Source organism: Dromaius novaehollandiae, chromosome W, assembly GCF_036370855.1.
Source record: "Dromaius novaehollandiae isolate bDroNov1 chromosome W, bDroNov1.hap1, whole genome shotgun sequence".
NCBI lineage: Eukaryota > Metazoa > Chordata > Aves > Casuariiformes > Dromaiidae > Dromaius > Dromaius novaehollandiae.
Genome location: NC_088130.1, coordinates 26,279,513 through 26,305,486, shown reverse-complemented (window position 1 = coordinate 26,305,486; position 25,974 = coordinate 26,279,513). Strand labels below are relative to the sequence as shown.

The 25,974-nt window shown below is 36.1% G+C and overlaps 1 protein-coding gene across 8 annotated transcripts in view; it reads left to right on the top strand.

Moving 5' to 3' along the window:
- The window catches only part of LOC135323509 (dmX-like protein 1), an 83,969-nt gene that overhangs the window by 38,339 nt on the left and 19,656 nt on the right, over window positions 1-25,974 (top strand). For 5 of the 8 annotated variants that reach the window (XM_064500167.1, XM_064500165.1, XM_064500172.1 and 2 more), the window contains 14 exons: window positions 634-2,319; window positions 2,889-2,999; window positions 4,436-4,605; window positions 5,690-5,787; window positions 6,488-6,653; window positions 7,419-7,671; window positions 9,053-10,143; window positions 10,356-10,547; window positions 11,807-11,883; window positions 12,070-12,197; window positions 14,005-14,253; window positions 14,614-14,727; window positions 24,531-24,694; window positions 25,759-25,892. In XM_064500167.1, coding sequence (XP_064356237.1) covers window positions 634-2,319; window positions 2,889-2,999; window positions 4,436-4,605; window positions 5,690-5,787; window positions 6,488-6,653; window positions 7,419-7,671; window positions 9,053-10,143; window positions 10,356-10,547; window positions 11,807-11,883; window positions 12,070-12,197; window positions 14,005-14,253; window positions 14,614-14,727; window positions 24,531-24,694; window positions 25,759-25,892 — 4,633 coding nt within the window. The remainder of the gene's footprint in view (window positions 1-633; window positions 2,320-2,888; window positions 3,000-4,435; window positions 4,606-5,689; window positions 5,788-6,487; window positions 6,654-7,418; window positions 7,672-9,052; window positions 10,144-10,355; window positions 10,548-11,806; window positions 11,884-12,069; window positions 12,198-14,004; window positions 14,254-14,613; window positions 14,728-24,530; window positions 24,695-25,758; window positions 25,893-25,974) is intronic. The other 3 variants (XM_064500166.1, XM_064500169.1, XM_064500168.1) reach the window with 3 other exon arrangements.

Below are 25,974 nucleotides of genomic sequence, written 5' to 3'. Positions count from 1 at the left end.
GATACCCTGACTTTGTATCTTGATCCTGAAACTAATACTAGAATAAAGCTTTTATGTAAGGTATAATGCTTCTAGAAATCCAGATTCTGTCAATAATAAAAATTCTAGCAGCTGAAGTCTGTTTTTGCAAGCCATCATAAATTTTTCTTTGTAGGATCTGCTTTTAAACTTTGAGGATTTCATCAGTAGTCTTTCAAAAATATTTTATGAACTTTTTAGATTTCTGAGAGAAATATTTATCTGGTGGGAGAAAAAGTAAATATCTATTAAAATCATGCCATGGAGAATATAAGTGAGGACTGATTTTTCTTTTTTTTTTTTTCTTTTTTTTTTTCTTTTCTTCCTTGGTAGAGGGAAGTAAAAACTGGTACCTAACAACATTAATATGCAGGTTTAAAACATGTAATTTAATTCCTTTCTAGAGAATGAAGTGGGGACTAAGAGTAAAATGGGTTCATGCTGTTTCTGTCATCGTGTTTCCTTTGTGAAACCCTGCAAACAACCCTCTGTATGAGGACTTCCTCATACTTTTTGTTTCAGAATAGTGAAATGATAACAGAATATACTGATCTTTACTCTTGGCTTGCATTCTAATGTGTTGTCCTGGTAAAAATGTATTTTATTTTATTTTAGGACATCTGAGTTCCTCTTCTATATACCCTGTTTGTCATGCTCCTTATCTACTGGCTACTTCGTGCTCTGATGGAAAAGTTCGGTTCTGGAGATGCAGAGTGACTACTGAATCATCAGCTTCTTCCATACCAGAATATAATATACACAGTGGTGTTACGTATATATGGGAAGAATGGCCATTACTGATTGAGGATGGACTTCTTAGTAGTAGTGCCATTAATGTTCCAGGAAGGCCAGTTGAAGTTAGTTGTGCGCACACAAACCGATTAGCTGTAGCATACAAGCAGACAACATGTAAAAACAGTCACCTTTCTCAAGACTTTATAATGGATGTTAGTATTTTTGAATGTGAATCTACAGGGGGTTCTTCGTGGATTCTAGAGCAGACTCTTCATTTAAATGAAATAGGCACCATGTTAGACTCTGCTATGAGCATTGATAGTAATTTAGTGGCATACAACCGACAGGAAGTTTTTCTGTCTCATAGTGGGAATATACCCAGCACTAAGCACTTGGTTCACTTAGACTGGATGTCTAGGGAAGATGGTTCACATATTCTGACAGTGGGAATTGGATCAAAATTATATATGTTTGGCCAACTGTCTGGGAAGCTGCAAGAACAAAATGGTAAGGAGACTGTAGTAATCTCCCACAGTGGCAGTATGAAGACTACAACCCTTTCTAGGTTTGTTCTACTGCGTTGCGTTGACTTGGTTTCTTCTGTAGAAGGGTCGCCTCCTTTTCCAGTCTCCTTGTCTTGGGTGCGTGATGGCATTCTTGTAGTTGGAATGGATTGTGAAATGCATGTTTATTCTCAGTGGCAACCTCCTTCCAAGCAGGAACTAGTTAGTACAGATTCTTACAGTGGAAGTATACCATGTATAACAAGCTTAACGAAGCAAAGCCAGTCAGCTGCCTCAGGACTGCATCCACCAAAACGAACCTTGACCAGGTCTATGACCAGCCTTGCACAGAAACTTAGTGGGAAAAGAACTGCCTTTGATCTGTCTACAGAAATGGAAGATTCTGGTCTTTTTGAAGCAGCTCATGCGTTATCTCCCACTTTACCTCAGTACCACCCACACCAGTTGTTGGAGCTCATGGATCTTGGTAAAGTACGTAGAGCAAAAGCCATTCTGTCCCATCTAGTTAAGTGCATTGCTGGAGAAGTTGTTGCTATAAATGAATCTGAACCTAATTATGATAGGAGACTTAGATCTCTTTCAATCAGTGCTAGTGGAAGCACTGCAAGAGATCCCAAAACATTCAGCAAAACTGAGAACACAGACTATATCGAAATAGATTCAGTTCCACCGCTGCCTTTATATGCTCTGCTTGCTGCCGATGATGATTCCTCTTATTCAGAAAAGTCTAATAATCAAAATAATCAAAATAAAGATAAACCCAATGACAATTATGAAGATCTCTTTCAAAATTCTGTTGCAAGTACAGATGAACTTGTAATGTGTGATGCAGATGAAGATAACACAAAACCAAAGGTCATAGACCTTTCTCAGTATAGCCCAACTTACTTTGGGCCAGAGCATGCTCAAGTTCTTTCTCGTCACTTGCTTCATTCGAGCTTACCAGGTCTCACTAGGATGGAGCAAATGTCACTGATGGCCTTGGCAGATACAATTGCTACTACCAGTACTGACATTGGAGAAAGTAGAGACAGAAACCAGGGTAAGCTTTCTCTCTCAAGTTAGAAGTAATACTGTGTTTCACAAACTTTATTTGGAATTTTTTTCTGTTTACCTTTGAATTTTTTGTGGCTTATTGAAGTATGTGATAGTTTTGTTTCATAGTATGGCTTGTATTTACTGTGCCAATAGTGCTTTAACTAAAGTTTCATGACTTCAGGCTTTTTCAAAAAATCAAAATCTATACTGGTAACTGCTAATGTGAGTTTGTTGTTCCTTCAGTTCACAGACCATAATTGTGTTTCTCAATCACTTTTTAAGAACGAACTTTAAGAGCCAATGTTAGTTCTACTATCTGGATAAATTCAGAAAAATAAGTTGTTTTTCTCATTTGATAAAACCATTTTTCCTGGTTTTTGTGTTTAAAAACAGGTAACTTCACAATCTCTTGTTTGAAATTTCTCTTTTATTGAGGGGAAGGTTTTTGAATTTAGCTATTACATTTATGGATATAAAGCATCAGCAGTCATAGAATTGCAGGGTATTTTTTCTTAAGCAACTTAAAAGCTATTTAATGGTTTCTCTTAAACATATGAAAATGTCTAATTCCAGGTGGAGAAACTCTTGATGAGTGTGGTTTAAAATTTTTATTAGCTGTTCGGCTTCACACGTTTCTAACAACCTCACTCCCTCCTGTACATCGAGCTCAACTGCTTCACCAAGGTAACTGAAGTGTTTTGTTAGGTCATGTGAATCTTATGTAGGGAAGCAGCTGTGCATGTGATTCCTGTGTTGTTGACGTGTCTCTGCAGAGTTAATGAGAGAATTATGTTGTCCTTTTGTTTAACATCCCCCCCCCCAAAAAAAAAAAACAACCCAATGTATTATTGCTCAATGTGAGTGTATGCCAGAGCAGAAAATGCCTACTTTATTTTAGGTAGAGGCGTTGGAGCTTAGGATGTGGTTTTCTCCCTTCTTCCCTTCCCACCTCAATGTATCAATAACTTTTTGGTTTCAGACTTCTTGTACTTCCCAGAGCCTTTTTTTGTACTTGTAGTACCATGTTGTTCCAATAGCCTTCTGTGGGAATAATAGAGTAGAAAATATAGAGTATTTGCTTAATGAGTTTTTCTAATACTTATTTGAAAAAGATTCTAATGGCCTCCTCAGTCCTTATATTCCTACTGTAATTATCCAGTGAACTCTTTCAAATAAAGTTTTCTTTGGTATAGTTTTGATTTTTTTTTTTTTTAAACTTGATAACTACAAATGAGATACATTTGCTAACGCCTAATCAAATCTAAAGGACTGGCTGTGATTGCTTCTTAACCCTTTAATCAGTCGTCAGGACAATGACTGTATTTCCAGTCTTATGGCTTGTTACCCCTCAGCTGAGATTGAAGCTTGCCAGTGTGCCTCAGCACAGTATTGCTGAGCCAGCTCTCTGTTGGTGTACTTCTAGCTGTGATACTCCTGCCTTCTACTGAGCCCAGAAACTGGTGAGAGTTAGAAATGCCTCTGAGGCATCAGCAGAGTTGCAGTTCAGAGTGCCTCTGTGCAAAGCAGCATCCCCTGGCCCTCACTGGACTTGCAATTTGATCCATAGCCCGCTGTATTGCTGATGAATAATTGTTATCTTCAGGTCATGTTTTATTTTTTTCTTCTGGTTTCCTTTTGTGTGCCTATTCTCGAACCTGTTTTCTACTTGAATGATCCCAAATTTCACCTTTTCCTAGCCATTCCAAATCAAAGTAGTGAAGGTAATTTTCACAACTTTTAAAAGCTTGATTAGCTGGTTGCACTTTGTATCGTAGCTAATCTTAAGGGCCCTCATTATAAGTAGATCTTGAGCTTTAGTCAGTCACACTGTTCCTTGCGAAATGTATAATGAACAGTTTGCAAGTGAAAAAATGTTTTCATCTGTAATGCGCGTTCTTTAATATCTGGTATGCAATGCTTACATATATTCCTAAACTTCTGCAATCTGATCAAATACATGCTTAAAAATCCAGAATAAACAATTTGGCCTTTTTCCATTCTCCTCCTCCTGCCTCCCTTAAATTTATATTATTGATTACTTCATTAGTGAATCTCTCTCCTTCTCTCTCTCTTCCCCCTCTGCTCCCTTCTCTCTCTTGCTCAAATGGCTGATTATCTAGGCTTGTCTACCAGTCATTTTGCCTGGGCATTTCATTCAGTAGCAGAAGAAGAACTACTGAACATGCTCCCTGCAATGCAGAAAGGTGATCCAACATGGTCAGAACTCAGAGCTATGGGTATAGGATGGTGGGTCCGAAGTATCCGCAGCCTGCGGAAATGCATAGAAAAGGTAATTTTGTTTCAGAATGCTGTATTTAACCAAATCATTTTCAAATAGCTTTCCTCTGGTGTTTACTGTTGATGAATTATGAGGTGTAACAAGTGTTTCTGAGTACTTCTTGCTATATCTGATGTGCATATAGTTTGTTGTAAAAAATAAATCAGTTAAATACAAAAGTTCCACCTGTACAAGTAGTTTGGGTTTCAGATTCCAGTGTGAAGCACGCTCTGGCTTTTTAGATATTTTGTTTTGAGGGGTGTAGTATACAAGCCTCATGGTGGATGCTGAGTATACAGTTTTGAGCAAGTAGGGTAGTTTTTTTGTTTTGAGGCTTTTTTCTTTTTTAGTAGCAAGGGTTGTCTGCTAGTCTAGGAAACAAATTATGGAAAAATTCTCATTAGAAAACGATGAAAAGTGGTGCTACCATATATTTGTCTTGCAAGTTGATACATTTCCATGATAACTAAAGGTATGCAGAGCTAGAAAATATCATGCACAAGATACTTTGAGTATAGAACATGAACTAGTAAACGCGTATCTCAAGTCTTTCAGTCTTTGGGAGCTAAGTCATCGATTTATGAAACTTATCTGCCTAGCACTTAAACCCCAAGTTTCCTAGGCCTGCATTTAAGGTTACCTGTGTGGGTCTTACACTACTCTTACTGCCCCTTATGCCCTTTACCTGTCCACTCCCGGAAGGGAATCCACCAAAAGAACAACTTTTGTCCTGTTCTGGCTGGTTCCAGACTGTTCTTCAGGTATTTATCTATCATTTGATTACCAGACCAACTAATAAAGTAACTTTGTTACAATGATGGATCTGATTTCAGGTTTAGGCATTCCCATTTGATCTCCTAAAAAAACTCCTAGAACAGGGAAAGTGTTAATCAAATGGTATAAAACAAAAGCAAGGGGTTGAAGTAGCAGTATCTTCCACATACATTCTTATCACATCTTATAGTGAGAAGAGGGATAATATATGGAAGAGTATTTCTAAGCACTATGGGAACATGGGATGCAGAAGTATCAGGAATCCTATTTAAAGATGCTCTTAAATTTGGGTGGGTTTGTTGTTGTTGAACTGTCTTCACAGGTGGCTAAAGCAGCCTTTCAGCGAAACAATGATCCACTTGATGCAGCAATTTTTTACCTTGCAATGAAAAAGAAGGCTGTGATCTGGGGATTGTACAGGTAGGAGACATCCAGGTTCTTATATGGAATTTCAGTGTCTGGTCTAATTCGGGGGAAAAAAGTTGAATTGTGGTGTTAATTCAAAAAAAATACAAATATTGCCATGAAAGCGGAGATGCAATTTCTAAATCACCTACAAAATTGAATGAGTAATGTCCTGTATCTACTGTGGTAACTTAGTTGCTGTTTCTAAAGGTGGGTGCCTGAAGTTCAGTGTCAAATCTACTGTAACTTTCGTTTATTACTTAATTGTGGATTACATCTAGAGGATTGCCTGTCTTGTGTTTGGAATGCAATAGGTATCTCTTAGAAAAGTAGCAGACTACATAAATTTTACCATAAATTCAGAAGACTCAATTAAGGCTGTCTTTCAGTCTAGCATTTCATAATAATGTTCAATTTCCCAAATTTTTAACACATAGTTTACTCTTAAGAATTCATCTGAGACAAATGAGCTTTTCTGTATTTGTTTCAGCCTGACTAGTTACTTGTTTCTAATGCAAAAACATTAGGTTTTGTACTTGTGAAGTTTTTGTTCCTTTCTAAAAAATGAAGACTCTTATTTTTCCGGTGTTGTGATAGCCTCTGCATTTCCTATTGAAACAACTTATGTAAAATTCTGCTGATATCTGAGGAAATCAAAAGCCAAAATAATCTAATGAAATATGTAATATTTTTGTCAATTATGTTCAATCTGCAGGTCCCAAAAAGATACTAAAATGACACAGTTTTTTGGGAATAATTTTACTGAGGACAGATGGCGTAAAGCAGCATTAAAGAATGCTTTCTCTTTGCTTGGCAAACAGCGTTTTGAACATTCTGCAGCATTTTTCTTGTTGGCAGGACACTTAAAAGATGCAGTGGAGGTAATAAGACTTATATTTAGTGTTCGAATTTTATAGAATGTATTTAAAGTGACTGAAATGCATAAGAAAGCTCTCAGTTTGAACTAGTATGACTTCTGAAGTTCCCAGTTTGTGCTGTCTCTTCCTCCCCTCCCCTCCCTTATGTCAATGGCAAATACAAATCCTTGGTGTTTGCATATTGTTTGTTTCAGCTCCCACCTTAGTGTTACCAAAAAGTCCCATGATTCATTTCTCCATAATAAAATCTATCTACCTTTAACTTGCTTTCAAACTCTCTGATCTGTCACATCTGAAAGCAATGTAGATTTGCATTAGGAGGTTCCAGATGTGAAAATGAAGGGTTTTTGGCAGTGGTGTGTGTTGGCTACCAAAATCCTTTCACAAAAAAGTAATTCCTGGGTCTGCGTATAGGAATAAAACAACTGGGTGGGAATTCAGCTGTGTGATAATGAAGAATTTGTTTTGTAAAGCTTCTTAATCAAAATACGTAGTTTCAAGAAGTGGCCTGTACCTGTTCACAAAGATTTATTGAAGCCATATGATTTCAAAGATCCACTGTCATGTCAGAATTGCAGTGAGGCAATTGTAATTTAGATCTTGCACATAACAGTTGGCCATTGCTGTTATGTATAGTTCCTGCTGATTTATTTTATGGACTTGAGATAAATACTTTTATCAACTGAACAGATTTGCGTCTTGTCTTGTGATCACTTTAACCAGCGGAGAAATTATAATACTGGGTTTTATAAATATATTTTCAATTAGGTCTGCCTTGAAAAACTGAATGATATTCAATTGGCTCTTGTAATATCAAGACTTTACGAGTCGGAGTTTGAAGTATCTAGTACTTACAAATCTGTACTACAGAAGAGAATTTTGGGAAGTGTGTCTTCTGGAAAAGATAGCTCAGGAAATATGCACTGTGATCCTTTTCTACGAAGTATGTCTTACTGGATTTTGGAAGATTATAGCAAAGCTCTTGACACTTTGATTAAACATTCTGTTGGAGATGAAGGTGGTAAGACTATAAATATTTTGGCTGTTGGGTTGATTTTTAACTCTTTATGCATTTGGGTAGTATTGTTGTATAGTCTGAATGTGATGGTATACAGCACAGTTGCTCGCTATTGCTAGTAAATAACTTACAAAAAATGCATATATCGCTACAGTATTAAATATAACTTTGTTGTGATTATCCCGTATGGTGTGAATGGGTACTTAATTTGTCCTTTAAATATGTGAATATCAGTATAATGAGAAGTAGCTCTTCAGCTGTTTTTCCATCAGAAACTTGGAAACGAAGAGACTAACTTAATTAGTGACTCCATAACAACCTAAGAAAAGTTTCTGACTGCAAAGCTACCTAGCAGAGCCTAGGAGACATACTATTTTGTAGTTTTTAGTTATCAGGAAGAGTTGAACAGAATGATACACCAGCATAGAAAAGATTGTTTTGATATTTAGTGTGATACTGTTCAGTTATTCTCACCTTGATCACATCCTCCTGTGTAAAATCTATGTTAAATATTACTAATTTTTCTTTAACCAGTTGAGTGACTTGTTTGTGGGGTTTTGCTTTGTTTTCTTACTTAATAGTTCTTTTTTCATCTTTCTATTATGTGTAGCTAGTTGTGTCATAACTCTAGACAACAAACAGTAAGGATGTATCTCAGCCAGCTCAGACTCTTTGAAAGCTATGTGAATCATCCTGTGCTGATGCTTGTAGCTTTCCAATGATTTTCTGACCATCCATTTGTAAAATATCAAAATAAGATGGTAACTGGTTTTCTAGGCTTGTTTCGGGCATGGAAGCAAAATCCGTAGGTGTGCCATTGCTGACTACTTCATTTGTTGTATGCAATACAGGTATTAACACGTATGTGTGTTAAGGATTTCCTAGTTTTATTAAGCGGCATTTGTTAAGAGATAGATGAAATAAGACAGACAAATCCAAAACTTATAAAATATCATTTCCTGAGGTAAAAGGTTTTAGTACAACGTTAATATCTTATCAGTGATACAGTGATGAAGACTTTAGAAATCTAAATGGTCTCCTTTTGACTGCAGCAGAACTAGTCTGACTGCAAGGAAGTGAAGTGATAGTTGTTTCAAATTATGGGTCTTACATGCTCCCATTCAAGCTCCTGTAATTTTGTTCTTTCCTTTAGTAAAGATTAGGTCTTAAGATGTCTGTCTCTTCTTTTTTTTTTTTTTTTCCCCCCTCCCCTCCTCTTTTTCCTCTAAGAGTATTTAAATGCTGAAGGTGAAAAGGGGAATGCAAATAAGTCAACAGTAAAATGCATATTGAGACTTAATAGCCTTCTGATGAAGATAACGCTTGCAGATGGATTATTTCATACAGAATTGTAGGTTTTCCTCATGATGCAATATCTTTTCAGATGAAGGAGAAGGCTCATCAAATTGTAACGCCGCAGTGTTTAACTTCTATAACTACCTAAGAACACATCCTCTGTTGTTGAGACGTCATTTTGGCTCTTCTGATGCATCTTCCACACGTGTTTGTCTAACAGTAGAAAATGGATTAGCTGACAAAATCAACCTAGGAGAAAGAAGACTGTTTTTCACTACTGCGTATGCTCACTTAAAAGCTGGTTGTCCTATGTTGGCTTTAGAGGTATTATCAAAGATGCCAAAAGTAGTTAAGAGGTCAAAGCCATTCTGTAGCTCCCCTAGTTTAATGGATACCAGTAAAGACTCTTCACCATCTTCTCCAGTTAAAGGGTTGGAAATGAAAGAGCAGTCTTCAACTGTTGACTGGTCACAGCCAGTGTTGAATGGTCTGGGGTCATCTTCAGATTGTTCATCAGGAAAACATTCAAGTTCAGCTCTTTCCTTTGACTGGAGTCAGCCAAGTCTAGTATTCCAAGATGAACCTTTGGAACTACAATGGGACAGTGACAATGATGATGAGAGTGAAGATTCTTCCCTGGTAATGAAAGAGCTAAAACCTTTGAAGAAAAGTGAAAAATTAGATGAAATAAGTTCTAGCTACACAGAATCTTTTAGTGCAATTGATGAAAAAGATGTTTTAAGTCCATCAGAAGATATAATTTCAGCACAGCTGAAGTTTAGAGCATGCCTGAAAATTCTTACTGTAGAGCTTCGTACACTATCCACTGGTTATGAGGTAGATGGTGGGAAGCTGAGATATCAGCTTTATCAATGGCTTGAAAGAGAAGTGGTAGCTCTTCAGAAAACCTGTGAATACAGTGCTGAAGTGGAAGAGATACAGTCAGGTATTGCTGGGGTGCCAGAGGAAGTTGCATTAAATGAAAATGCTGAGGACTTACCTGACCAGCAAAAAAACATGCTACAGAAAGAAAATTTTCAGAAAAGACATCAATGGCTTCTGAAATACCAGTCACTCCTAAGAATGTTTCTTAGTTACTGTATACTTCATGGCTCTCATGGTGGAGGCTTGGCATCTGTCAGAATGGAATTAATTCTGCTGTTGCAGGAATCTCAGCAGGTACGTGGGGGAGTTTAATTTGTGTTTGCTTCAGTTTTGTTATAGATCGTTGAATATCTTGTTATTTTGGAAATGAATAATTCCATTATAGTGTATACCTGTTTTATAATAATCTGATACTGTATGACTTTTCTAGAAACCCCTTCCCCCCTTTTAAAATTTCTTCTTAAGAAGCTGTACTATCGCTTTTTTTGTCTTTTGCTTGTTTTTAGGAACAGTCAGTACAGACTCCTCCTAGTCCTCTATCAGAGCAAAGCTCCATACCTCTCCTGTTTGCTTGCACAGCTAGTGCCAAAACAGTGGTGGCTAATCCATTGCTACATCTTGGTAACTTAACTCATGATATATTACATGGCATAATGGACCTTGACTCGCCACCTCATCCAGATACTCAGAACAACAAGGTGTGTATTTTTATTGTAGTCATTTGGATTTTTTGTGCATGTGATTATTATCTAGTTTGCTTAGTCGTGAATGTTTTTTGACAGCATGAAAACTTCCTGATGTGCCTACCTGTGACAAGCAATAAAACTTTGGAACATAAATATTTTTTTTGTAGTTTGGGCTAAAACAATGTCCTCTGAAAAATTATTACCCATTCTGGAGGTGCTGAGCATTGATCCCCTGCAAGTTGCCTCTCTCATGATTGGATACTTGTCCAGGATGACATCTGTTATGGAAAACACATTATACTACACTGTCAGTGTCACATTTGACTTTTATGTCAATATGATCACAATTTCTCTAATATTAACAAGTTCTGTATTTTAATAGACCTAAATAAAATTGATAGCTTTGAGATGCAAAAACTGATGGTCTGCAAAGTGAAGAAAGCTCAAATGTTTCTGTGAAACAATTTTTGTGCTCATACAATCTTTGTTTTTTTGTTATGTTTGCGTAAAGTTTCTTCTGTACTTAATCTGGGACTGAAAACTAAACTTAAAGCTTTGGGTTGAGTATATTCTGAAGTTTTGTACGTATTAGATCCCAGATCCAGTTTACTTTTTCTGGGGATTTCTAGAGAGCCTCAAGAGATTGATTGCTCAGTTACTAATCTGGTGCTTCGTTTCACAAGGAATGGACAGATGTATATATTAAACTTCATTTTTAACTGAATCTTTTTGATCAACAGGTTCTCTAGTTCTTCACGTAAATGTATTTTGTGATATATAAAATATATCAGCTATGACAGAAATAGTGATGTTCAGTGTGATACTAAGTAAATTGTGTGTCTTGTTGAGAGATGCAGCAAGAGTTGTTCAAAACCAAGCTGCTTTACAGTCTTCATTCTGAAGCAAAGCCTTTGTGTTCTTAGCCAGCACATCAATACTCTTTAGGAGTACAATCACTTATGACTGTTGTGAGTATAGTGGCTTAAGATGTTGCTGTCTCTTAATTGAGGAACAGTGCAGGTAGAACTGAGCTGTGATTGTGGGTTGTGTGAGTGCTTCCCCGTCCCTTTCAGTGCAAAGTGAGTAGATTTAACTGAGAAGAATTCTGAAGAGAAAAATACTTTGTCAGTGAGTTTTGCTCTAAGCACTTCTTATCTCTTCTGTATTCAGTGTTTGTTCTGCAGTTACAAATTTGTATATGTTGAAGTACTATGATACTAATGACTGTTCATTTTGAAGTGTAATCTGTTCTATAAAACTTTGTCTTCCAGATATATGTAATGCATACCTTAGCAGCATCACTCTCTGCTTGCATCTACCAATGTCTTTGTGATGGCCACAGCTACAGGTAAAGATTTATCACAAGCAAATTTTAGAGAGCAATCAAGATAATGTCTCATTATAGTAATGACATAATATGTAGTGCACCAAAAGTCAATACTGAAGTTTTCCTGCATCTAGCAAGGGCTATCACTTGAGCAGTTTTAAACTTTTTTTTAAAATAAATATGACATCTCAGTTCTTTGTTTCACAGCTCATTACAAGCAAATCAGTTCACCGGAACAGTGTATCAGACTTTGCTTCTAACTCAGCGTCATTCTCTAAGAACGACAAGCTTAGATGAAACAGTGTCTCCCAATACGTCACCTGCTCAGTGGCCAGGTATTCAGAGTTGCTTTGTTTCTTTCCGCTTAAGGAGAACTTAACTGTCTGCATCCGCTCTAAGAGCGTGTAGCTATGCTGTAGACTTTCTTTTAGTGTTTGTAACATTGTTTGGTATAAATAATATGATAAATATTTAATCTTCATTTTTTTAAGAAGCTGTAACCTAGTAGACCAGGTTATTCACTAGCTCAAGCAGACTTATATTGCTTTCTTTTACTGAGAATTGTTAGCTCAGGCTCTAGTAAAGGGCAAGAAAACTTAAAGTAAGGAGAACTGCTGTCCTGTGCTCTCTTTGCTCCACCTGCAGGCGCACATCAGTCTTACCAGTCTTTTGCTTTCATATACTTTCATATGTATCACAGATATGATTGTAGCTTATGGGTGTCTATTGAGGTAACTTTAGTCTATTGATAAATAGAAAGTTTATACAGAATTATGTTCTGCTGTAAATACAACAGGCCCCTACAACTTGAATACTTAAACCATGCCAGGATATCTGCTTGTGAAACTATGTTGGTTCTATTAGAGAGTATGTAAGCTACCTAAAATATTCTATATGAGCTTCAGTTTATACCAATAACTTCAATGTAAACATAACCAAGAAATATGCCTTCATACAGTGGGACTTGTTTTTCAAGGAGTAAATTTCATATTTCAAAAAAAACTTTGAGAACCTCAAGATTATGGGCTTGAGCACTGAAAAGTTAATTTGGCTCTTTCACTCTGTTTAATCACAGGTGAACTATACTGTGTAATCCTGGGTAGTGTAGCAGTCTTTCTATTTGGTGCTGTGAATTTTTTCTTTCCAGTAGACCTTTCTGTCAGTGAATGCACAGGCTTTGGAGACAAATCAGGTTGTCATCTGTTTTTCTGATTTCATTAATTGCAGAGTTAGATTTGCAATGAATGAGACAAGAGATTGCAAGCAATTGTGCTTATAGTTAACATCAGCTTGAACTAATTTCTCTGTTTTTGAATGGTCTCATGATTTCTGTGCAAATGGGAGAATATCAGGTGAACTAGAATCTTTGCCCACTGTTCTTCATGTTTTTGACTTCTTGTGTGCACGAAGTGAGACAGTAGGAGCCACATCTGAAACTTTGAAACTTTTTATAGGAACATAAAAATCAGTACTCAGGAAAAAGAGCACTTGTCAGACAGTGGATATTCTGAGTTGATGCCTATAATTAATGGATGGTTCTACCACTGTAAAGTGAGAAGACAACATTTCAAATTACAGTGTTATGGTGCAGTTAGGTTAATACCTGTTTGTGAAACAAGCACCACAGGAAAGTCCATAGGAAAATTAAATTTTTATATGAAGTGCAGGAAGTTCACATAATGTATTAAATCTTGGAGTACTGCATTAAACTTAGAGAACAGAGAGCTAACCCTCTTCTAAAAGAACTAAGGAGCCAGTGAAGAGAGGATTTGAGAGACATGGGAAGGAAGATTAAGTAGTATAATTACTTGTTGTATCACAGTGTCTCAGCACAGGTTAAACTGGCAGTTTTAAGATATATCCCAAAATTTGGGTGCTTTTTTGTGATTTTTTTTCACTTGAAAAGTTCTGAAGCTCCTCATTAGCTGTTAGTCTGATACATGAAGACAAAAAGCTGTACTAAACTGCTAAATAAAAGCAAAACTTTGCTTTCTCTTGGAGTTTCTCATTTTCTCTGAAACACCAATTTTTTTTCTATGCAGAAAGGTAGTAATTATTATAGGTTGTCACTCAAAATGCCAATGAGTTCACAGAATCAAGGGAGTGTTTATTTTTTCTTTCTTCTCTTTTCCCTCATTTTAGGTATAACAGCTCTAATACGACTCTTGAATTCTGCTGGTGAAGAAGCCCAGCCAGGTCTCACAGTTTTACTATGTGAAATTCTAACTGCAGTTTATCTTAGTCTGTTCATCCATGGCCTAGCAACGCATTCCAGCAATGAGTTATATAGAATCATGGCTCATCCGCTTAATGACAAAATGTGGTCTGCTATCTTTGGAGGAGGAGCTCATACTCCCAGCAAAGGACAGGTGCAATTAAAGGCGAAAACTGGTTAGTTCTATTTTCTTTTATCTTTTTTAGAAAATAATTTGACTTCTGAAAGCATAAGAAAAATTGTTTGGAACAGTTTTTGCTCGGTAAGAATTTAGTATGCTTTTAGATCTCCAAAGAAGAAAAAGATTTAAAATCATTGATATAGGTGTTCTGTAGAAGAGAGTCTAAAACAAGTGAATGATACTGAAATAAAGTTTCAAAGTAGTACAGCTGCTGTTACGTGGGGCATGAAGTTAATCTTAACTGGCACATTTTCAGTACTGTTACAATTTTTATGTTCATTTTAAAGCTTTCCAGTTCTGTCCTAACAGGATTATTCCCTTTTTACAAATACAGTGTGTTTTCTCTCTTTGGCAGGTAGGCACTTCCCAATGCCTAGCCCACATCAGGTAGTAGTGTTCTCCATGGAATGTGTGGGGTTTTCCAAATCCCTTACTGCCTTCAGTACTCATAGTCCTACCAAATCTTCAGGCAAGACACTAGATTTAGTATTAGGTCTCTACATGAAGTTTGCAATGTGTGATTTTTGCATATGTAGAAAGAGAGAAAAACTTCTGTTTGCAAGCCATGACATCAAAATTTAAAGTGATGTTTTGCAATCACAGCAGCAGTTGAATTGGACCTTTTTTAAAAAAAAAAAAAAAAAAAAAAAAAAAAAGGCCTTAATGTAGTACTTCATCTGAAACCAGTTTCAAATATAAAATACAAAATTACTCTGACCATGGTTTGGAAAGATCAGAAGTATTTCACATCTTTGGAGAGCTGCTTGTTTTGCTTCATGAATATAAGCATTATTATGCATGTGGATTTCTAAGTGTTTGTTCTAGACACTGTAAAAAATTATTTTGCTGCTATTCAATTTTAATAGTATGAGAACCCTTTAGAAAAGTGGGTACCTTTTCGTATTTTAAATTTGGATAATGATGATTTATCCTGAGGTCCATAATGACTTTGGTAATGCTTTTCTTTTTGATCCAAGTTTCTGCTTTGTAATTTAGTTCAGTTTCTATATAACATAGAGCAACTATCCTGTAAGTATCTAATTTTAAAAAAGGAAGGCTCTATAAATGTAGATCTCTTAAACTACGGTGACATCATATGTCACATGTGAAGTATGTATATAAACTGTCCTTTGAACTTTGCATTTGAGGGAAAACTAGATTTTAGTCTGGTTAAATACAGACTTTGTCAGATGTTCAGAAAAAAATTTTCTAAACAGTGCTCTAATCAAAAGTGAGTTCTTGTTCTAGATCTTGCTGTTTGCTTTGTGGCATTGGATAAGTGTTTCTCAATAACCTTTTGTTAAAGTAACTATATTTGTCATATCACGATTGTTTGAAGGCATAACTAGCTTTTTCTGTTGGCAATTCTAAGTGTATTAGGTGTTTGTAAGTATGTACTAAGGTGTGTTAATGTTGCTAGTGTTTTAAAATAATGAGATAATTATGTTTTTTAAGTAGAAAAATATTCTGAAGGTTATTAAAGGCCTGTCTACTTCCAATCTACATGATTCTAAGATTCCATAAGTCTATGATTTGTTTTTAATGCATGTTTACCTCGTGCAGATTTTGGAGGAAAAGTCCTTCTGAGTCACTTTAAATATTGAAGAAGAAAAAATACATAAGAAAAAATAGAGCCTCAGTGAAGCAGAGGAGTCAACTGTAAAAATCAACTGTAATTTTGTGCCATTACTGTCACTTTGCTTTCTTAAGGCACAGAAATGGATACTAAGTTACTTGTTCCAGTCAGCTATGACACGTTCTGCCCCTGTAGACGACAGCTTTCCCATTTTCTGTTATGCATAACAAGAAACTTTTTTCACTAGCTTTTATTTTGAGATTTTTGTAAAATATTTTCCCTCCCAAAAGGAGGGAAAACCCAAAGCAAAACCCAAAGCAAAAAAAAAAAAAAAGATAAGGATTCATATTATCAAAAACATTATGTGATTCCCTAGTAATACAAGCCCTGCACTAACAGTGAAAGGCCTAGGTACTCTCTTTCAGCCCTGTTTGCTGGTCCTTGTCCCTGCATTCTTTCATTCAGCTTAAAACAATGAGTCTGAAGGCTTTGGCAGAAAACTTGTTTCCACTGTTGTTCTGCACTGGGATCTGGTAATCCAGAGGTGTCTCACGCACTGTTTCTCTCTCTCTCCCTCACCTTTGTTAAGGCTCTATCTCATCCAACCAAGTTTAGAGGGGAAAAATAAAAATCTCACAAGGTCTGCTAAAAGTAGAGCCTGATAGATGTGCTTCCTTGGGATCAGCAGCGGTCTCCAGTTGGTTGCTGTCATGCTAGGTCTGTCTGGGCACTGTCTCTTCACTTGATGTTAAGGATCTGAGTTTAAGGTACAATAGTGTCTCGTGGTATCTTCTCCTGGGGCTAGGAGGTGCTGGTTAAGGAATCTCAATACCAGGGACTGATACTGTTCCAGACATGTCTGTGTCAGCAGTATGTTTTGTTTTTAATGCAGCTTGCCTTTCTATCCAGTCATTAGAACTTAAGTTCTGGTGTTGGAGCTAAGTTTATTTGTGTTTTGTATTTGTTTTTTGTTTTCTGAAGAACTGAAGATGCCTGGTATGTTAGCTGCTGGAACCTCCATCTCTGTCCTTCTGACCTGCATGTGCTAATATGTAGCAGAATCTTGTTGCTGGTCCTCCTAATTGTCATTGCTGTTGTTACCTACAAACTGTGAGGCTGAAGGTTGTCTCTTTACCTGAAAGACCCTTGAAAATATTTTGTCCTGAGCCACCTCCTTCTGTGTACTCTTATTCCTGGAAAGAGCATGGGTGAGAGGAATACTCCAGACCTCTAGTTTCCAGGTTCCTTTTGTGCCCACTGAAGAATGAGGGTAAGATTTCCAGCTGCTCCATTGTTGTTAAGAAGGCTATTTGGTGCCAAACCAAAATCCGGAGTCGATCACTTCCCTTCTTTAAACCCCTCAGCAGGAAAGGAGGAATCACAAATTACTAAGTCCTTGGAGGATAGACTCTATTTTTCTCTGCTACTCATGTGTCTCCAAATGGCAGTGCTACTGAAAACCAAGCACTCCTTGTTCAAGAATTATACTTGTAAGTGATTGGACAAGCTGGATAAGATGATCTGCCCTTCTGTATCTTTTCAGTTCTGTCTTCTGGAGTACTGTGAGCCTTCTGTTTGCCATAACCCCAAGTTTCACAATATATTGTATGTTTTCCTCACTCTTTCCAGCTGGCTTCACAGAGTTCTACTAACTCTGCTATCTTTTCATCTGCTCCCCAAATTTTGTTTATGTTCAGAAATAGAAATAGCATTAAATCAGAATCAAATTAGGTTTCCTGAAGAACTCAAGTGACACAGAAGTTCACTAGGGTGATGCTTTTTGCAGAGTTACTCAGCTGAGCTATCAGTTGCTTCCTGTTAAGAGCCAATACATTCAGAAGAATAGCTGTCTCTCCACTATTTGTGGCAGTAATGCATGTGTCACAGTGGATTTTCTTTCAGTCATTTGAGTCATTAGAAGAACTTCCTTAAAGTTCAGGTTTTGTCAATAGCATCACTGAAAACTGTCCACTTCTCAGCGAGATAACCCAGAGCACTACTGATAACTTTCCTAAGCACTGGCAGCACTTGACTGAATAGACCTGCAGCCACTGGAAGGACTTACCCTTAAAGCTTGATTCTTCATTTTGCACCGTATTTCTTAAATAAGACATTAGTCTTTGGCTTCAGATTTTATAAAGAAATGTAGCTTCCAAGAAAGGATAATCCTCCAAGAAACAATCTGTCAGTGCATTGCTTATTCCCTTTGTTTATTTGATTTTTAGCAGTTTAGTCTGAATGTGGATGTTGAACTCTGTAAGTTTCAAACTTAGGAGGTATAGTGTTATATACACTGCTGGCCAACAAAGTTAATCAACAAAGTTAATATTTGGATTATGTCATTTCTCTCTGTCCCCTGCTTTGGGTGACTTGAACATGCAATCAACTTTGGATAAGTAATTTGAATTTCTTGTAATTTAGTGTGATCCATGTTTTTCAATTTTAGTTTTTACACAAAAAACTAAAAAACAGGAGCCAAAAAGTAGGTCTTGGTAGTCTTGTAAAATTTTTGACCTCTATTGTTAGTTAATTTGTATGAAAAACTATTGTTTTCTTGTTTGTAAAGATGAGCCAAAACGTAGTCTGAATGTTTCAGAGCTGTATCACGTTATACTTTTCAGACACATTTTTGTCTTTGCAGTTGCAGTAAATGATGATGACAAACTGTGGGTTAGCATCTAAGAATTTGTATTCTTACTGATGTCTTAAGTTTGTGGACGTACTACGTTTTCAAAGAGGAAATTAACTTCTGGAGAAATAACTGTTGTTGATCATGATTTTGAAAAAATCTAGTAAATTTCCCATATAGTTTTTCTTCCAAAAAAAAAAAAAATCATGTAACAAGTCTACAGAGAGATGGTAATTTCTTTGTAATCCGGAGGGTTCTTAAGGATGAGTTTGAATTTTACTTGAACAGTTAGAAATCCATAGTTTCATTTCATATACTCAATCCATTTTGCAAGAATAAATTAAATGCAAAACTTATTTCAAAAACTGAATATTTTGCAAGTACACTTTATATACTCTAAGTAGTCATTTTGGATTTCAGATGTATAACTTATGCCTTTAATTTAAAAAAAGTTCTGTGTACAAATAGTCTATACAAAATAAGGAATGATGCTGAAAAATGTACAGTTTCCAGTATGTGTAGCACCATTTGCATTGAATACTTTGAATTCTATTGACCTACACCTAGGCAAGCCTATAATATTCTTTTATCCTTCAACTGTAGTATAGTAAAAGTTGGGATGTGAACCACATCTTGACCAAGAGAGTAGAGGGTGTTAGTTTCAGTGAAAGAATTTGGCAAGGTGTTTTTAGCAGGTATCCCTGTCTTGCATTTTCTCCCCTGATGTCCTAACTTTTCAAGCAATTAAAAAGTTTTAGTATAAACTTTGTTCTTAATTACTGCTATAGTTGTAGTTCTGTAGGGAGAAATGATAAACTGTCATCTCTTATTGTGATGATTTTTGCCTAACATGCCAGAGATTTTGAGGAAGAGAAGCCTTGATAATATGGATGCTCAGATAAAACTTGTCCACAGACCATGCAGTCCTGCTGTCAGTCTTATGCTTGTATTTTTTTCCTTAGATGTTCTGGATTGATTTGTAGCTTTTCCCTAGTCTTCCACAAACTTATTCATGATGTTCAACAAAAGATGCTACTATTACAGATTTTATAAATGTCTGACTTGGAGTGACAGAGCATCTAAGCAAAAGATGAATTCAGTGTTTGGTTGGTCAAGGTTTATTTAAGGAAGTGTAAAAAGAAAAAACTCTCAAAACTCATATGTTTATCTGCTTGCTGTACTACTGTGCAGGAAACTTCTTCAAATTTCCCTCTTAAAAAAAAAAATAAAAAAGGGAAACCCTTGTCAAAGTAGAAACTTGTTGCTTCAGACCGGATTCAACAATGTCATACTTGATGAACCTTTTCACCATCAGATCAGGAACAACAGTAAAAAGCATCCTCACAGGCTTTTTCTGCAGGAATGGGTTAATCTCAGAACAGATAAAAGGATACAGATTTCCCAAGTTTTAAAGCCTTTCAGCTTGTGGAAGGAGCTACAAACAGCCATGTCAAACTGTTCCTTTTAAATGCAGAATTCCCTGTGATATGGTTAGTAGTAGAAGTTTTGACATGGATCTGAGACTGCTCACCTTGAATTCCAGCTCAGAATTACAGGCTTCAATGTTAGGCTTGACTTCTTATGGTATTTTGGAGCATTGAGCAATCTTCATTACTTGCGTGGCCTTCCTATTCCATATTAAAGTCATTGTCTTCTGTCTATTACTAGGTCTTTTTCTTGGTTAAGGCAGCCATAAAACCAAATTAAATGTTTGATCGAAAGTGTCTGCGCTGTGGGTGAAGGAGCTATTTTGGTAGAGGAAGCCTTAGATTTTTCAGAACAGGAAAGGTCAACAAGGTCTGGATACATCACAAAGTATTTTGTTGTGCTTGTCTCTTAATTTTTTCGGAAACTTCCATTCATAGTGTGCTGGAATGCACATAATGTCTTCAAAAACATCTGAGCGTTCAATACATACTTTCTTTCAGTTTTTCAGCAATCAGTGCTCATTAAGTTGTACATAAATACAACAAAGAAGGTACAGTCTTGTATAGCTTGACTACTGTAATCCTATGAAACATCATCGGGTTGCTACTATCAAGTGCTTATTCATTAAATTTGGGTACCTTGGCTGAATGACTGGAGTCATGTAGATCATGTTGTCCATGAGTAAACAAAATATAGTGAGATTTTCAGGGTTTGTATGCCTGCCAAGTACACTTTCTTGTTAGGTTGGAAGTTGAAAATGTCCAGCAGCGTAGACTTTCACCTGATGGTTGTTCAAGTTGGCATTTGTAGCTTCTGAAAGGATTATAACAATCTGTAAAGGGCTCTGCACTTACTAAAATGATTCAAGATATGGCTTGGTCTCTAGCTCTCTTCTTTGGCATTCCATTTTGGTTTGGGCTTCTGCAAGGCTTCTGTCTATTGGTGCTGCGATCTAGGATGATGATTTTGTAAGTGGAGGGTTTCATAATTTTACATCTCTTAACTGATGGCTTGCATTTTGCATTTCTTTGGGGTGTCGTCAGTTTAATGTGTGCATGTCATCTTCAGTAAAACACAGTACCTCTGACTTGCATTTTAAGTTTTTGGGAAATTGAAAAAGAACTGTCTTTTTGCTCTGCCTGGGGAGGTAGAAAGGAGGTGAGGTGGGCAACCCACCCTTGGAATATCATGGTGTGTATTAGATCTTGGCGGAAATGGAAGCTTTTTCCTTTTCTGAAACACACAATTTTTTCTTTGGAAAATGATGTTATACTTACAAGACAAATGTAAAATTAATGGGTTTTGAACACAAAATGTGAAATAGTTTTAAGTAGAAATATATGAAAATAATTTGAAGTGATAGTAATCGATGATCTGAAATCCTAAATGACAGTGTTGGATTTTTTTTGTGAATTTGTACATGTATTTAAAGATTTTTAGAATGTAAAAAAGGCACCAGTAATATGTATTTCAAATCACTCTAGATCTGGAGTGATCTAGTTGTACTTTCATTTGCCTTTCATATTGTTATCTGTCAATGCTTGTTGTGTCAATGCTACAAGCCTGTACTATGCTTAAAAATATGAAGGATGAAAAAGAATGTGAGGAATTCTGTTTTAAAGTACAGCATTATGTTTTGAATTCTCCACTGAAAAGCAACCTGCAAAGCTATTCTTGCTTATTTCTGTATCACGCAGCCTTATCAATCTGCAACCTGCAATCATGCTCCTTACTTTTCTGCCTAGTGTTTCATTTTTTTAAGCAGTTGCTAAAATTCCATACAGAGTAATGCATGTGCATGCTCTTTGTTAGCTGATGAGCTTTAAATAATAAAAGGAGAATACATTGTACTCTAGCTATTATGTTTTCAGCTTTAAATACAGGTAAGTGAATTCCAAATAATATCCCTAATGGGGAAAAGTCTATGTTACAGCGTAGTAGGATAACAGACTATCACAATATCCTAATGTCAAGATGGGGTGCAGGATGAAATACTGTCTCCAGCTTTTACTAGATTATACAGAAATTATTTTGTAGTTCATCTGTTTGTAGTTGTAATGGTCCAATTGTGGTCAAAAGTGTTTTTGAAAATTCTTAGGCAACTTTTTGTTCAGAAAATTAATATGAAAAAGATCAGCCACTGAATTTAGGGAAATGATTGTGCCCACTAAAAAAACCTTCTCATAATACAAGCATTTCTTTTTACATGCAAGCGAGGCATAAAAATACAAACTTAAAAATTTAAATACTGCTCTCCTCAGGGTTCACAGTTGGCTCAGGGAAACATTTCTGTTATGAACATGTAAGTTTTAAGTGTAGCGTACGACTTCTTAAACAGGCTGTGTTTTTCTTTTGTCCAGACTGTTAGATCTTCTGTTTTCAAGTGACGGGAGTACCTATAAGTTTTGAAGGAAATAGTTTCTCAAGCATCTGTCAAGACTAAAAAGGCTCTTGTGAATAAAACATGTTTGTTTAAAAAAAAAAAAAAAAAAAAAAAAAAAAGCTAGGAAGTACTTCTTGCAGTAGTTCCCTCCAGTCATACATAGGGTTGATGCCTGTCTTTGAGTCATCCTCAGTGTTATTAACAGGAGAAGGTAATTTTAGCAGCTTCAGTGGAAGCTTTTGTGGGCCTTTGGTAACAGAAAGGAATAAAGTTAGAATGTAAAGCAGCCATTTTTATTTGTGATCTCCTTATTCATCCTTGAAAACCAGTCTAGCTCAGCTCTGTTCTTATGTTGATGGTTGAACTCAATGACTTGGAATATCTAGTTTCTGAGTCAGCTTTTTTTTTTAGCCTGCAGGTTGCTTGTCTTGGAGCCGAGTTATTACTGCTGTTTTATTCCATCAGTCAAAGATTTAAACCATAAGGCAGCCAACATTCCCCTTTACTTAGCAAAGGCATGTAGATGGCATCTTTTGTGACCTGCTGTCTGGTCTGATTATTGCTATATATAAAATAAAAAAGCCACTTAATTAAACAAGAAACAAAGGTTATATGGAAAGGTTTTCCTAGACTCTTCCTCCTCAACTGTTTGTTGTACTTAGAGGAAAAGCAGAGTCCAGGCTTGTTCCATGGTTCTTCTGGATGATATCCTAATTTTCAAACCTTAATTGGATAACCATAAAATGAAGATTTTGAATTACTTATGGAAAAAAGTTAAATGTTCAGTACTCAGATAAATAGGTGGTAAAAGTTTGGGGTTTTTTTTTTTGTTTTTTACAGAGACTGTTTCAAAACGACTTCCTTTTTATCCTAACAATTCAGCTTGCTTTGTTTTATCTAAGCCTTGATTCCGTTTAATTGTTTCACTATAGTCATTAGTCTCCATCTAGTATATCTATCTACTACTTTGAAAATATAGAGTCAGTTTTACAGTCAATGAAGAAATGGATGCAAAGGTGGCTTTTTGTTTATTTTTTCATCTTTTAATTGAAGATGGACGAAGGTGGTCTCGTTACATTACATCTCCGAGCTGGTTCCCTTTCTGAGTCTTCCTTTCCGCACTAAAGTGTTGTCGGAAAATCGGAACACTGCTTTGTTGTTCAAAGTGGCAATCCACAACATTCCTTCTCTACTGATAAAAAGACTTTATTCAAATAGAGTTCAGCTACCAAGAACAGGAATGATTTTGGGTCATCAGATGGTTATGTGAGCCTTTTCTTAATTTCTAAATCAAGCCATTACTTTTTCCCTATTGATGAAGTTGATAGTTCTCTTAACTGGAAAAATAATGGCTCCAAAACAAAGCTTGTTCATTCATGTAGTTGTAGCACAACTACATTAAGATTTTTCTGATAGTGCGAATAAATGGTTTCCTTGAGTACTCTCATCCTGGAGAATGTCATTGGAAGAGATCTCTTTGCCACTTTTTCCACTGAATAAAGGCAGTCTGGAGGGAGAGGGGAACCTTCAACTCTTTGGAGCTAGAGTATTACTACAAATAACTAGTCATTGCAGTTCTTCCCTGTTTGATAAGATAGATCTTTGATTGTATTGGTGAAAATAGGGCCTTTTATGTTTGTTGGACAAACTTTGTTAAGACAAGTGAATTTATCAGGATTGTACTGTTCAGGAGTCTTCTGAAAGCAGGTCAACTATAGAACAGGTGGAAATCTTCATGTGCAAAAACTTGCAGTAGGAATGGTAAGCTTAAATACTTGCACTACATATTTTGAAAGATAAGACTGTTGTTTTTGTTTTGTTTTGTCTTTTTGGACAAGCCAAAAAAAAACCCCCCAAAAACAAGCTTAGATAAACATTCAGTAGTATTTATTTAAGTAGTCTAGTTCTTCGTAGTATTGTTGCTTGAACTGTGATACGTCATCCGTGTTGTAAGAAGAAAGCTTCTAATGCAGTTGTGTGCATATGCTACTACTATATATTACATCTACTGGGGGTTGTCCCCTTTTTGAGTTCTAGTTCTGTTAGTTTTGTATGTCTGAGGATTAATTTTCTTTACGCTTGTTTCATATAGAAATGCTAAGCTAAAATTCTGAGAACTTGTCGTGAGGAAGATTTCTACTTTCTATCATGAATCTCTTTATTCAAAAAAGAAAAAAAAATAAAGCGGGGCCAGGGGGGCGGGTGTGGCAAGCAACCCAAAACAATATATTGTACTTTTGGTTTCTTCCTCTGTAGATGATGGAGAGAAACAGCAAAAGCGTTTTAAGCTTTCGTCGAAAACCTCTCCAAAAGAGAGTTCTCAGTCACCTTCGTTGCCATTGGTAGAGCAGGAATCTCCATCTGACAAAGAAAAATTTATTCCTCCTGAGCTTAGTATCTGGGATTATTTCATTGCAAAGGTAATTTTTCGCTATTACAAAGTTTAGAGCGTTTTTTTATCACTTTTGGAGTAGTATTTTTTTTTTCCTGTTTAGCCTTTATTCTAGATACTTAAATTAAGATGTGATAAAAGCTAACTTTTGTCATTATTCATATATCAACTATTTCTAAAATATTAGCTGTAGCTGCTGTATTTGAAACAGCTTTCTTTAAAACTTATTATGAAATTGATTTAATTTCAGATAATGATATGAACAGTAACATGTTGCCTTTTTACAGTTACAGAGTACAAATGTGCAGGTAACTATGGATCAGCTATTTAGATGAAAAAGGAAATGGGAGAAGCTTTTGATTATCAGTGTCAAATGGGGATGGGTGAAATAAACTTGTATACTTACTAGAAATCAAGTTAAATTGTCTTGTGTAAAGTCTGCAGTGGCAGATCTTCCAAATGTATATAGGAGTACTCATGCAGAAGGCTTGCTGTGTTAAGAGCGCCTTTTCTGAAGACTACAAATAAGAGTGAGAAAGATGCACAGATACAGTCCTGAATTTTATATTGATACAAAAATGTGTGTTTTTCTCTCTACAAAACTATGTAATTATATGCAGTTATGTGACACATTTCTATATCATATTCTAATATATCAGCAAAAAGATATGTAAGCAGTATTTTAGGAGCAAATACAAAAAAGAAATCCCAAATAGTGAATAACACAGTGGTGCAGTGATAGTGCTCGTCATAAATACTGAACTCTGCAGGCAAGAGATAGGATTTTTTTTGTTCGTTAGTCCCCTGAGCCACTTGAGGACCAAGACACACAAAGTCTGAAGTAAAATTAATGCCAAGTAAGACTTGGGAAAAATATTACAACTTTCGTTTTTGGTATTAGAATTTTGAGTAATTCAGAAAATAGCTAAGCTGTTGAAATACACTATATCCACAAACACTTACCTTTTAATGAGGTACAAACTTGAAATATTGCTAAATTGAGTTAGATGGTATACCTGCTTTTTATATAAAACATTAAATATTACTAATGTTGGACAGAAGATACTCAAGGAATATTGCCTATTTTTTTAGCCTTTTCTTCCATCGCAAAGTAGAGTAGAATATGATTCAGAAGAGAGTCAGGAAAGTGATGAAGATGATATTGATGGAGAAGTGTTTGCATCAAATTCACATAATCAAGAGCATGCCAATTCAAATTCATACAGGTAAGTAACTTAGAATTCAAGATATTCTGCAACGATCGGACTTGGATTTGTGGCCATTTGATTTTGAGATAATACAGCAGTT